Source organism: Podarcis gaigeae (assembly GCF_964106915.1).
Source record: "Podarcis gaigeae genome assembly, chromosome: 2".
In the NCBI taxonomy this organism is placed as follows: Eukaryota; Metazoa; Chordata; class Lepidosauria; order Squamata; family Lacertidae; genus Podarcis; species Podarcis gaigeae.
Genome location: NC_139679.1, coordinates 126005916 through 126019592, shown reverse-complemented (window position 1 = coordinate 126019592; position 13677 = coordinate 126005916). Strand labels below are relative to the sequence as shown.

The 13677-nt window shown below is 46.1% G+C and overlaps 3 protein-coding genes and 1 long non-coding RNA gene across 5 annotated transcripts in view; 3 read left to right on the top strand and 1 right to left on the bottom strand.

Moving 5' to 3' along the window:
* LOC310839557 (uncharacterized protein) overlaps positions 1 to 1717 on the top strand; it is a gene marked incomplete at its 3' end in the record, with an annotated part of 32605 nt that extends 30888 nt beyond the window's left edge. The window contains exon 3 of the mRNA XM_083728193.1: positions 1653 to 1717. Coding sequence (XP_083584319.1) covers positions 1653 to 1717 — 65 coding nt within the window. The remainder of the gene's footprint in view (positions 1 to 1652) is intronic.
* LOC310837513 (uncharacterized protein) overlaps positions 1 to 13677 on the top strand; it is a 105706-nt gene that overhangs the window by 14921 nt on the left and 77108 nt on the right. The window lies entirely within an intron of this gene.
* Positions 1 to 13677, bottom strand: part of LOC310838162 — a 110177-nt gene that overhangs the window by 53935 nt on the left and 42565 nt on the right. The window lies entirely within an intron of this gene.
* LOC310837874 (uncharacterized protein) overlaps positions 1 to 13677 on the top strand; it is a 61093-nt gene that overhangs the window by 36406 nt on the left and 11010 nt on the right. The window contains exon 1 of one of the 2 annotated variants that reach the window (XM_083725082.1): positions 7935 to 8049. The exons of the other annotated variant lie outside the window; for it this stretch is intronic. The gene's annotated coding sequence lies outside the window, so the exon portion shown is untranslated. Of the gene's footprint in view, positions 1 to 7934; positions 8050 to 13677 lie in introns of those variants that run through there. 2 annotated transcript variants of the gene reach the window in all.

Below are 13677 nucleotides of genomic sequence, written 5' to 3'. Positions count from 1 at the left end.
CAGAGTGGAAACCTTAGAATTCATCCACGGAGTCATACTGGGGAGAAACCATTTAAATGCATGGCATTCCCTGGCATAACCAGGAAAGGTTCTGTTCCCAGCTGCACGTCTTGCATGAGGAGGGACGGGGGCACAGGGAAGAAGGGGCCATACCAGAGCATCTCAAAGCAATGTTCGGAGGGGGCACATGGTGATACAAGTGTGTGTAGAATGCTATCCCCAAAATGACGCAGGCGAGAAACAATATGGATGAGTATAATGTGGAAGGAGGTTCAGGCAGGTCCCAAACCCAGAGTGCTAAGCGTCAGCTTCCTCCAATTCCACCAGCTGCCCCAAGGCACGATCCCCCTCTGGGCCCTGAGGGTGGAAAGCCTCCTTGCACTTTTGCAACTGGACATGATCCGAGGGAGTCCTCCTGCCAGCAGAGCACAATGCATACTATTGATGTAATTATCTTATTGTTGCTGTTGCCATCATGGACTGGCTGGATGCAGAGAAGGGGGGGGGAGACCCTTCTTTTCGCTCTCCTAAATCTTCCACCATTCCTGCTTCACTGGATTCCATGAGTTCTATTTTTATTGGGGGGGGGGCTTTTCTCTATCCTCCTTCTCCATTCTATCTGACATGTCCTTCCTTCCTCGTCTTCTCTCCAAACTGAAAGGTCCCAGATACTGAACTGTGCACAGTACTCCAAATGTGTTCACACCATAGATCTCCATAAATAATTTCCATTCCTCCTTAAGGAGCAGCCATGAGATTGGTACGTGTCTGTTTACATTCCAGCACAGTATGCTGGGAACTTCCGTTGTGTGTATAGCTTTTGCTTTTCTCTGTCTCTCTGAGAATACAAAGAGAGAGACGGAATGTTTCTTTGTCCTGATTTATGATTAATAAATCCGTAGTTGTAGTATGCTTCCACAAGCCTCACGCCTATTCTGTGTCCGCAGTTCGCTCTGCTGATATAGTGTGCCCTGGCTTTGAAGCCTGGGTCGCTGATTTACATCGGAGCAGAGGCTGATGGGTCTTCGCAGCAGGACGGCTGGAAGGAAATGATCCACCTGGGGCTAGCCAGCTGGCCTTGCGACCCTCTGCATGCCAACAAGATCTGCACTACAACCATTAGGAGAGTGGCAGGTGTATTTTCAATCGGTTCCCTAAACATCCCCAGCGTGAGATTTGCAGTTTCCCGAGCCAGTGCACACAGGGTTAACAATTTCCCAGAGTTACCTAACATGACCCCAAGGTCTCACTCCTGGTCCCTCACCTCCTCCTCATCAGCCCAGCGTGCATCTGTTTAATCTTGTTCTCAATCTTTACCCACAAATCAAGCAAAAGTAGTTCTTTCCCTGAAAAGCGCATCCACCCCACCCCAGAGCCTTAAAATTTTCTCCTGGAATGTTAACGGCTGGGCGACAAAGCAAATGGATCCTGAGGCAATAAACTTTATCTCTTCTTTTGACATTGTGTGCCTCCATGAGACCTGGTCCCAACAAAGTATCGCTCTCCCAAATTATTGTTCCTTTAGCTCCTGTGCTCGCAAACTAGCTAACAGGGGTCGCCCTCAAGTTGGCCTCGCCTGTCTTATCTCAACCAGCTTATCCCTCACTATCTGCGAGGAACTTAAATCTTCCCCCTACTTTCTCACTATAAAGATCCACCTTCCAAAGACCAAAAGCCCATGGTTGATAACTACAGTATATCTGCCTCCAGCAATTAATGATTCCGACTGTAATGAAAGGTGGTCTGAACTTTCGTCTTGGCTTCATGATCTTCAAACAACTAACCCAGGACTTCCTCAAATCCTCTTAGGCGACTTTAACACAAGAATAGGTCACAACGACGATGCTATATTATCTTCTGCAGCACTCCTGGACAATCCCCTGCAGCCCCCCTGGGGAAACAGATGCTCTCTTGATCCCATAACAAATGCGTCGGGGAGGCTGATGGCCCAATTGGCCATCGAAAACGATCTTTGCATCGCAAATGGCAACGTTACTCCCTTGTCCTCGCAGCAGTTAACGTGCATCTCTTCCCGGGGGACCAGTGTTGTTGACTACATTCTATTGACGCCGGAGCTATTCTCAATTTCTACAAAAATGGAAGTGGCTGAATATTTTGGTGGTGACCACCTTCCATTGACTTTAATGTTAAACCTAATAGAGCCATTCTCAGTCCCCTCAAACTATAGTTCCACCGTACAAAGCTACCCTGTATATAAAACAAAGAAATGGACAAGCCTCAGCTCCTCTCTTGCCCTGGACATACAAAAATCACTTGATATGCCTACAGTTCTTTCTGACTCAATTCCGCCCGCTGACCAATACCGGAAATTAATTGATGCTTTTTCAACAACTTTCATAACCATCACCTCGCCTACCCACCAACACTTCTTCTCTGAATCACCTTGGTTTGACAAGGAATGTAAAGCCCTAAGAAGGCGAATTAGGAAAATGGTTAGAATCATCAAATTTTCCAACGACCCCGAAACCCGTGCAGAGCTTCTAGTTACTAAAAGGACATACAGAAACATGATTCATTGCAAAAAACAGCAACACATCCTTGAGGCTTGGTCCACTCTTCGTTCAGCTGTAGAGAGGGCCTGACTCCCGCTCCTTTTGGCGCTTAGTTAGGCCTTCGGCACCACTCAATTCAGCTATCCTGATTTCCGCTGACAAATGGATCGCTTATTATTCAGCCAGTTTCGCTTCTCCAAATCATCTTACAGATCACCTTCAATCCCCGTTGGACCTCTGTTCCTGTTCTCTTAGTTCCACCTCCTCAGTAAATTTTACCTCAACCCGCATCTTCAACATCATAATGTCCATGCGTAGGAATAAGGCCCCTGGCCCAGACATGGTCCTGTTGGACCTTTTCCTGACTGATCCTCTTTGGTGGAGTGAACAGCTCACTCCTGTACTCACCGCTATCTCCTCCGCTTTAGACATCCCTGACCCCTGGAGAGAAGCTACAATAGTTCCGATTTTCAAAGGCGGCCAGCCAAACATCCCTAGGAACTATCGCCCCATCAGCTTACTATCTATTCTGGGGAAAATATTTGCCGCTGTCTTACTGGAAGAACTTCTTTCATGGGTCCATGAGAGAAACATTCTACCGCCAGAACAGATTGGCTTCCGGAAGTCAGCATCAACCATGGACCACTGTCTAACTCTTTATCACCTTGCCAGTAAATATACTGCACCAAGGCAAGGCCACCTGTTTGCCGCTTTCATGGACTTGGAGGCCGCCTTTGATTCCATTCCTAGGCAGAGATTATGGTCCAAACTTGCCCATTTGGGAATTGATCCGCACCTCCTTTCCCTAATTATTTCCCTTTATTCAAACACCACAGCTCGCGTTCGAATTGGTCCCAACGGCTCCCTTACCACTCCATTCCCAACGGCCAGGGGCGTCCGACAAGGTTGTTTCTTGGCCCCCTTACTGTTTAATCTTTATCTTCATGATGCTCTTTCCCCTTTGAAGCTAGCAACTAAGTATCCTCCTCACTTAGCAGGCCACCCCGTTGCTTCCCTTTTCTATGCGGATGATGCCGTCATCTTATCCAGAACAGCTGCGGACCTAGCAAATGCAGTTAATGCATTTATCACCTATTGTAAGGCGGAAGCTCTTAAAAAATTGAAAGTTCTCCACTTCACTCGTTCCCGCAAACTCAAGCTGGAGCCGCTTAAGATCACAGGTGGCTACTTAGAAAAGGTAAAAGCCTTTAAATATCTAGGCTTAATATTTACTTATAATCTCTCCTGGACCACCCATCTACAATCTGCCTCTCTTGCTGCAACCACGACCTCTAATGCCATTGTCCGATTTTATCACCAGAAGGGCGGCAAACACCTTCCAGCAGCAATTCAAATGTTTAATGCCAAAGTTGTCCCTAAACTATTATATGGCTGCGAAGTATGGACTACAGCAATATCAGGTAACTTGGATCACCCACTTCACATGTTTCTGAGATCTCTTTCCGGCATCCCAAGATGTGTCTCAGGTGCAGCCCTACGACTTGAGTTCGCCCAGCCCTCAATTGTAAAACGAGCATGGAGTCGAGCCATTTCCTACAGCTCCCACCTACTACCATCGGATGCTCGAATTAGAGGTGGTTTCTCCAATCTGATCCTAAGAGATATTCATAATTCTCCCTGGAAAACTGCAATTAATCTCAAATTCCGCTCTCTTCTCAATTTGAACCGCAAAACTGTTTTTAATTTAGAGTGTATTAGCCCGGCGGCCCTACCTCTAATCAAAAAAAAGCTACAGCAACTTGACTTCTCTAACACAGCTTCCCATGCAAGAGGGCCGTGTTCAGGCTTAGCCCTAGCTATTCCACCCGCTGAAGGGATCCCCCTATAAAGGTAAAGGTACCCCTGCCCGTACGGGCCAGTCTTGACAGACTCTGGGGTTGTGCGCCCATCTCACTTAAGAGGCCAGGGGCCAGCGCTGTCCGAAGACACTTCCGGGTCACGTGGCCAGCATGACATCACTGCTCTGGCGAGCCAGAGCCGCACACGGAAATGCCGTTTACCTTCCCGCTGGTAAGCGGTCCCTATTTATCTACTTGCACCCGGAGGTGCTTTCGAACTGCTAGGTTGGCAGGCGCTGGGACCGAGCAGCGGGAGCGCACCCCGCCGCAGGGATTCGAACCACCGACCTTTTGATCGGCAAGTCCTAGGCGCTGAGGCTTTAACCCACAGCGCCACCTGCGTCCCCTATACTGCTTTACAATTCCTTCAGAGGCTAAACGAAGGGCCTTTACCTGTGCCCGTCTCAACTGTTTTCCTACAGCAGTTCTGTCGGGTCGTTACTCCAGAGTTCCCATCGCAAATAGAACATGCTCCTGCAATGACACGGCTCTGGAGACTATGGAACATGTAATGCTCTTCTGTCCCAACTGGACAGATGAAAGATCTCGATTTCTAACTCCTCTCGTGAACAAGCTTCATCTCCCAATCCAGCCTTGGATAGTGTCCCTTCTTCTGCAGGATTCTGACTGTTGGATTACCGAGATGACAGCTAATTTCCTGCTTAGTGTGATGAAGAGGAAAGCGGCACCAACTCCCTCTTCAATACCACAGATGTAGTCGATACGCCGCACAATCGAACCTGTTTTTTGTATTCTCTGTCACTCGATGTTTTAAATCCCCCGTTACCTTTGTTATCCCCATTTTCTCAAAGTATTCGCCCAGGACGACATACACTTTTATTTCCCCACCCCCATTTTATGTTGTTATTTCTATGTATATTATGCTATGGCTGCATGGCTAATGCAATAAAATCATATATATTTTATTAAGTTTTATGTTTTACAATTTAAAATCTTGTTGACCATGAACTAGAACCCTGCCAGAACCAATGGATGGTGCCAGCTTGGTTCTATGACAAAGGAACATGTAAAATGTCATTAAGAACTTCCCTGAAGGCCTTCAGAGGTCTTCCAAAAGTTACTTTCTCTCATTGACATCTGATGATGATGATGATAATTATTATTAATAAATTATTATGGGGGCGTGTGTTCCACAGGGAGGGCGCCACTACCAAGAAGGCCCTCTGCCTGGTTCCCTGTAATTATGAGGGAACTCCCAGAAGACCCTCGGAAGTGGACCTCAGTGTCCGGGCTAAATGATGGGGGGATTTTCTTTTCCTTGTGTTAGATGGATGTTGAAACAAGGTGTGATTAACTAGGCCATGTCCGGATCACAGATTTCTACCCAAGAGCCACAATTGCTTTGCATTCACAAATGCTATGTGAAATATCACTAGTAAACGGAATAATTTAAACAAGGAAACCAACAACAGTATTAAAAAAAAACTGGATTTAAAATGACCCAACCACAAGATGAAAAGTCTCCATACTAAATGAGGGAAGGGGGAGGCATGGGGGGGGGGGCTTTTGAAGTCTCCCTGCTGGCAAGGGAATTACAGAGCAAGGGTGCCTCTGTCTGTCTGGAATCCCTCACTGCCTCATCTCCAGCAGGAAGGGGGGATTTCCAGACTGGGACCCTTCACTCTTAGGGGGAAGTGCTGCGGCCTGGGCAGCTGGATGGATGGACATCAGCCTGCAGAAATGCACCCCCTTCCTTTCACAGGACTGTTGTGGTGTTGCATGTGTGTGACAAGGCAACACTCAAGAACAGTTCCCACCAACCAACATTACATCATTCCTCCACTGCCCACAAGAAGTCGGTCTTTCCTCTACACATGGTAGAATCCTAGAATTGCAGAGTTGGAAGGGATTACGAGGGTCATCTAGCCCAGCCCCCTGGAATTAAGGTATTTTGCCCAACTCATATATTCAGAGTCTCATGCTCTACCGACTGAGCTCTAAAAGGGAGAGATTCAGTTCAAGCAGAGACCAGAGTAATTAGGGTTGCCGTATTTCAAAAAGTAAAAACCAGGACAACCCCAAAACTGTAGCTTTTTTTTTAGACAAGGCCCCAAATAAACGCCAAAAAAGCCCATGATTTTTCGCCCGACTTGTCTTAAATTCAGGACAAAGTGTCATCTTTTGGAAATTCCGCCTTTGAAATCTTTTGCAAGTCTTTCTTTTGAATGGGGGGGGGGTGTGTTTCAATCTGGCCAGTCCCCACGCAAAAGAATAAATGGAAACGTATCAAAAAGGGCAGCATTTGGAAACCACTCCGGGTCCTTTGGCCTCCTGCTAGCAGAACTGCCTGAACTGCTGGGTCCGCACATGGGAGAAGAGTAGGACTTACTTCTGAGTAAGCAGGCATCGGATGGAAAATTGTGTATCAATAAGGCTTTTGGCCATGAATTTGTACCTACAGCTAAAACGAGAAAAGAGAGGAGGTTCTTTATGCAGGCCGCAAACTAGACCCCAAGCAGCTATTTAAGGACAGTGAGGGAAGAATTATTAGTTTGGAAGTGACATTGCCAGGAAGGAAGAACAGTCCTGGAGGAAGAATTATACACAGCAAATGGGAAGAAATCAGACTTTTACATACTGTATGGGATGCAGGCAGTGGTGAGGGGGGTTTTATACAGCTTTCTTTCTAAAGAAGCAGAGAGAAGCTCCAAAAGCAAGATATATGAGCAGAAATCAGGGCGAATGAGAAGAAATCCACTAATAAATCAGGGAGCCCGGGGAATCTGCCTCCTTGGCGCCTGAAACTGAGGCGAGGCTCAGATTTCGAAGGGCGGGAAGTTGGGAAAAGGCGGGAAAAGTCGTTGCCCTCGGAGTCGCTGAGGGAAAGAAGCAGCGGGGGGAGGGGCGCCTCCTCTCTTGTCCCTCAGAGACACAACGGGGGCCCTCTTGTGAGGGGAGCAGAAAGGGGTTTCTCTCTCCCCCCCTCACAACCCCATTGCGTTCCTCTCATGGCGGAAGGGGACCCCACCCTCTCCCTGCCTGGCGAGGGGGCAGCCGGACCAAGGGGGTCTCTGGGCGCAGGAGAGCCTGTGGGGAGGAGGGGGGAGAGGAAAGGAAGCGCCCCTTCTCTCTCAGGCAGCCCCATGTCTCTTGCCACCCCCAGGGGCTGGCTCCATCTCTGGGCTTCACAGAGGACACCCCCTGGGCTGGGGGGGAGGGACCCCCATTGGCTTCCCCGGCTCAGCCCCTCCCCCACTCTCCTGACCCACAGGGGGAGGGGCAGCCCTTCCCTCCTTCTCATTCATCCTCTTCCCTCCCAGCCTCCCTGTTTGCAGATTGAAAATCACGTCCTTCTCTCCCCGCAAACCCAGGTCACCCCCAAATATGATGCCCCCCCGCAGCCATCTCCCCTCCCCCCTGCTGTAGGGAGGAGGAAGGAGGGGGGGCCGGGTCCCCATGGAGCCCCCAGAGGCAGCGCCGTCCCGTCCTCTTCCCCTCCGGACACAGGGAGGGGCTGCTCTGCGGATGTAGCTCTAGGGGCAAGCGAATCCCAAAAGGAGCCGGAAGTGTCGCCGCGAAATGCGCCGGAAGTTTCGAGACCCGGAAAAGGAGGAGGGGCGTCGCTGAAGAGCCCCCCCCCGTCGCCGCCGCCCCCCTTTCTATTGCAAACCTGGAAAGCGGACTAATCTGGAGCCAGGGAGGCGGAGGACCAAGAGGTAAAGAGGGAGAGGAGGGGGGGAATAGAGGGGGAGGGGGGATAAGGGGAGACCCCCCGTAAGGAAAGCGCCCTCCCTGGGGCCCGTCGACAGGGGCCCCGATCCAGGCCCCGACCCAGGGGGGAATGGGGGATCCAACACCTGCAGGGATCTACACCTGGCAAGATCTCCTGGGCAGCAGCAGCACCGCCAGACTCCCCTTTCTCTTTCCTGGGGGGCCGAGAGATGCTCAGCTGCCCTGCCCCCCCCCCCGGGACGCCTGGGCGGGAAGGGGAAGGAGGACCCCAAGCAGGGCTGGGGGTGGGGCTGAGGCCCCCCATTCTCCCGGCTTCCCCCTGGCAGGAATCCCGTGGGTCGTGGGGCGCCTGGCTGGGGAAAGGGAGAGAGGGAGTCCAGGGAAGGGTTAATGGGAGGGGGAGGAGCCTCGACAGAGACCCCTCCCCTTCGATCACATCTTATTTCCCAGTCTCCCTGCTGGCAGTCCCAGATCAGCATTGCCATACAGGATTGTCCTGAAAATCACCATTTGCTAGCCAAGCCCAAACCCAAAAGTCCCACTGAGATGATGATTGATAATATTGTCATTTATCCATTTTAGACCCCTAAGTAGTAGCAATTGAAAGGACATTGTGCTGCTCTCCTCTGTACAGTTCCACCCCTATTTCAGACCTTGTGGCCGATTTAAATGTTTAGCTGCTGATAACATGGCAACGTTTAGCAGGTGATATTGTGAGGTTTAGCTGGTGAGAACATTACAGCGTTCAGCAGGTAAGTTATCGCAGTGTTGAAAAGCAGGTGTTGCCTAGCCCTTGCACACATTGTGATTCGTAACATATTGCCAGCTCAGTATTAGGAAACACTTATCACGATGTAAACTTCAAGCCAGTCTTGGGCACTATACCAATATATCATCCAGCTGTAATCATGACCTATATTTCTGACCCAGTGTACCATTGCTGATTTTACCAGTTTGTCCCCAGGAATCCCTGGGGTCATGGGGCGCCTGGCTGGATGCCTTTTGGGTGGGGAAACGGAGAGAGGGAGTCCATGGAAGGGTTAAAGGAAGGGAGAGGAGCCTCAACAGAGACCCCTCCCCTTCCATCACATCTTATTCCCCTTCTCCCCCCCCTTCCCTGATGACACTACCAGGTTATCTGTATTTATTCACTAGGACTCATCTCCATACTTTGGATTGTCCTGAATTCCACCATTTGGTAGCCTAGCCCAAACCCAAAAGTCCTGCTAGGATGCATCTTGGCTTCCCTGCTGATGAAACTGAGTGTGTGATGACTGATAATATTTTCATTTATCCGTTTCAGACCCCTAAGTAGTAGCAGCAGCTGCCAGGACATTGTCCTGTTCACCTCTGTATAGTTCCATCGTTATTTCAGACATTGTGGTAGATTGCAATCAGGGTGGATTTGATAAACATCTAATTGATTTCAGTCACAATTTACGGTAACAGATAGGTAGCCGTGTTGGTCTGCCATAGTCAAAAGCTCACACGAAAGCTCATACCTAGAATTAACTTAGTTGGTCTTTAAGGTGCTACTGGAAGGAATTTTTTGTTTTAATTTACGGTAAATCACTAGTCAGTATGATTCTATTTAAATCAAAAATTTCTGATTTGGTTACACTATTAGAAATACATAGACAGATAATTATGAAATCATTCTGAGGTGTAATAAGTTAACTGTCTATATTTGGACAACAGTTCTGCTGTAATTTATTGGAAGGAGAAAAATAATCATTTCCTTAGTAACAACTTAAAGAATTTATTTAACTAAAACAATAATATTATAGCATATTGGTAAAAAAAAAATATATTTTCCCCCCAATGCATTTTTATTCAAATTATGCAAATAAATATATCAATGTAGGTATTGAATACATAAACATATCCATAAACATCTCAGTGTACATATATATATACATAGAGTTCATTTACATAGGTTCTTATAACCCCTCCCCAAATTATATAAAAAGAAAGAAACAAAGAATCACAATATTTTAGGCTCTACCTAGCCTTGGACTCCCCTCCACCCTTTTGGTAAGTGTCAAATAAGTTCTACAGTCACGTAATTTATTTTTAATCTTAAATATTAGCCGCTCACTGTTAGAGTTGTTCCGGCCCCGCTAGTGCCCTCTACAAATTATTTCCAATATACTTCCAATATTTATTCCAATTTCCATGAAATTTCTGTTCATCTTGGTCTCTTATTCTACCTGTTAGTCTAGCACGTTCGGCGTAATTTATCATTTTAACCTGCCAATCATTTATACTGGGTATAATTTCCGTTCTGCTAGGAATGTTGGATAAAGAAATCAAAAAAGAAGATAAGATACTATTCCTTTATGCCACTACAGCTGCAAGAATTATGTTGGCACAAAACTGGAAAACGGAAATTATAGGTAAAATAAATAAATAAAAAACAACAACCAAGCAGGCTGAGTTTTAGCGCACATTAAAAACTCAGAACTTGTGGATTTCACCACCTCCACTACCAGCCACCCCTTTGGATTGGCTTCTGCATCCAGGTGCCTATTCTGTACAGTTAAGTGTTAGTGCGGTTGTTGGAACCCAGTGGGATTGGGAAGAGGTTGCCAGCCCTGAAGAGCCTTCAGCGCTTGCCTCAAGTCTGACTTGCACAATTATTACACAAAGACCCCAAGATGTGTAGAGTATTCTGCTCACAAGGTTGCACTTTCGTTTTTGCTGCTTCACACTTAGCTACTTGTGCAGATCTCTTACACTGCAAACCATCTGTTCATTGAACTTCTTGGAACTTAGGATTAAGGTTTTCCGTCAACTCTGTATGTTTATTTTTTAACATTTTTTCTGTAAAGGCATGTTATCTCTGCAGATACAGAAATTCACACTTTTGAGAATGGCAAAAACAAGCATCTGTGACAATATCTTCTCATTAGAAAAACTTCTCCAAATAATCTTACAGAAACCTCTGGAAGAGCATGACCTAAATTTCTGGCCCAGTTTATCATTGCAGATTTTACCAGTTTTATTTTGTTTCCCATTCTAATAGTATCTCATACATTTTGGAAAGTTTTTTTTTAAAATTGTTCAGTAGTACCTAAGAGACCAACTAAGTTTGTTCTGGGGATAAGTTTTCGTGTGCATGCACACTTCTTCAGATTGGACAATTTTCTACCTGAAATTTGTCCAAAAACCTCTCCCTTTATCTTGTCCAAACAAGATGATTTGATGGTATTGAAACCAATCCGCCACCACACCTCCCACCTCATCCTGTTTATTCAGTTTTATTTCTTCTTCCGAAAAGTCTGAAAGATCTCTGTAAGTTGCCCATTGCTTCTTCCGTATTGCATTTTTTAAAACGTTGATGCTTTTGTGGGTGGAAGCCAAAGAGGTGTTTTTCTTTCCAGCAGATTATTATATTTATCCCATACCCTGATTCATAGAGCTCCTGTGTGTTTTAGTTTTATCCTGTTATAAATAAGTGTACCAACCAAACATATTCTTACGACCTTTGTTCTAAGAAAAAGCCTGCTCCTTTCCCCTTATGGGGTATCCAAGAGCCCATATAGTCCTTAAGTGGGTTCCATATAGGTAGGAGAAAATAACAGAGTATATGGAGAAGCAAAGCGGCTAGTAAGCCTGATCTTTATTGCAACAGGGTCCCCCCCCTCACCACAACCAGGAGGGAGGGGTGCAAAGCCTTATATAGTCTTTTGAAATTGCCCACCCAAGACCACCACCCCAAATATACAGAAGGAGAGTGTCTACAGCAGGAATAGATCACAGGAGGCGGTCTACAGCAGAAAACCTGTCCCCAAGGATACCTGTTAATGGTCACTAACTTCATTACCTGGGCAGCCTGGCCATTCTTTTGTGATGGTAAATACTTTAGTTCCTGAATCCAGGTCACAGGCCCACCCTGTTCATCCCTCCTTAAGGCGGTATTTGTAAGCACAAAGACAATGAGAAGGCTTCCATTTGCCTCCTTTACTGCAGAGGAATATTTGAGTACGTTTCCGGGCACAATTCAAAGTGTTGGTGCTGACCTTTCAAGCCCTAAACGGCCTCAGTCATGTATACCTGAAGGTTCTTAATATTTAATGCTTTACTGTTTTAACACTCGATTGGGAGCCGCCCAGAGTGGCTGGGGAAACTCAGCCAGATGGGCAGGGTATAAATAATCAATTATTATTACTATTATTATTAGTCTGTGGTGCTCAATGTTTAGGTATAGTAAATAATAGGATTTAATTAGAACTTGTGTCTTATAGCGGGGATATGCCCAGGCTTCAGCATACAGGCAACTCTCCGCAAGCCGTGGGAGCCCAGCGCGGAGATCTGCGTGAAGCCTGGAGCCTCTCCAGGCTTCAGCGAACGCCTGCATTCGCCCCATAGGATGCACACACATTTCCCCTTCACTTTTGGAGGGGGAAAAGTGCGTCCTATGGGGCGAAAAATACGGTACTTAACATTTAGCTTCTGTTATACGTTATATCCACATAAGTCAATAGTAAAGGTATAGAGATGATGTTCAAGATGTGCCCTTTGGGAAATTTGGTTTTGGCAACCGCAAATCAACATCCTTGAAATCATATTATATTTAGAAATGACTTTGGCCACGTAGTAAACAACAGGTTTTTTCTTTTCAAATTTAATGAGTTTAGAGATTATTGTACACTAAGTGGGGCACTTTTATACATATCAATGCGTCCCATGTCTTAGTGTATCAAAGTGAACCAATGGACATTTTCAAAAATCTAACAATTGTTAATAAAGCCACTGAACTTATTTGAAAATCACCTGTAATCCTGATTACTGAGTGGAATAACTTACCTTTGGTATTTTTAAATCTTAACTAAATGACATAAAAAAGTGTTGGAACACTTTTACATTTCACATAATTTTTAGTTGGTCGTGCTAAAAACACACCTACACTCTTCAAACAGCTAACTGTCTACTCACACATGTATGGGCACATTTGGGTGATGTCACGACACGAATATCATCTCTTGATATTGAAATATTGTTGGTGTGTCAATGTGCCCCACCTCCCCCATTCCGCATTTTCAGAGGAGGCGAAAGAAGGGGAAAGGAATGTCTGGATGAAATCCCAGGGGTGTCTGGCTCCTATTACAAAGAGATCCAGTTGATATTCTAGAAAAAAGCGTGGCTAAGATTCTGAGTCACAATCATGGCTGAGAAATACAGCCAGGGAATATGAAACTGGTTTGAAGATTGGTTTCTTCTTTACACATTATTATTATTATTATTATTATTATTATTATTATTACTATTACTATTATTATTATTATTATTATTATTATTATATTACATTCAGGAGGACATACCACGGGTTTCATCTTCTTTCTTTTCTTTCCAACAGTGTTATTCACCTTTAATACCTTTTTCAGTGTCACAGTGTGTGATCTTAAGTTGAAGAGAGGTATACATAATTCCCAGTTGGAGCAGAGCTAGAATATCCAGAAGCCCTTGGCCACCCACGGCAAAGGAGGAAGAACAGTGAGAGAGGCCTGGACAGGGAATCTCTGCTAAGATAAGCCAGTGTCAGGAGGCAGGTGCGAGACCCGGTGGCATATAATTATTATAAATCATAATTGAGGTGGGTGTCTCAATCT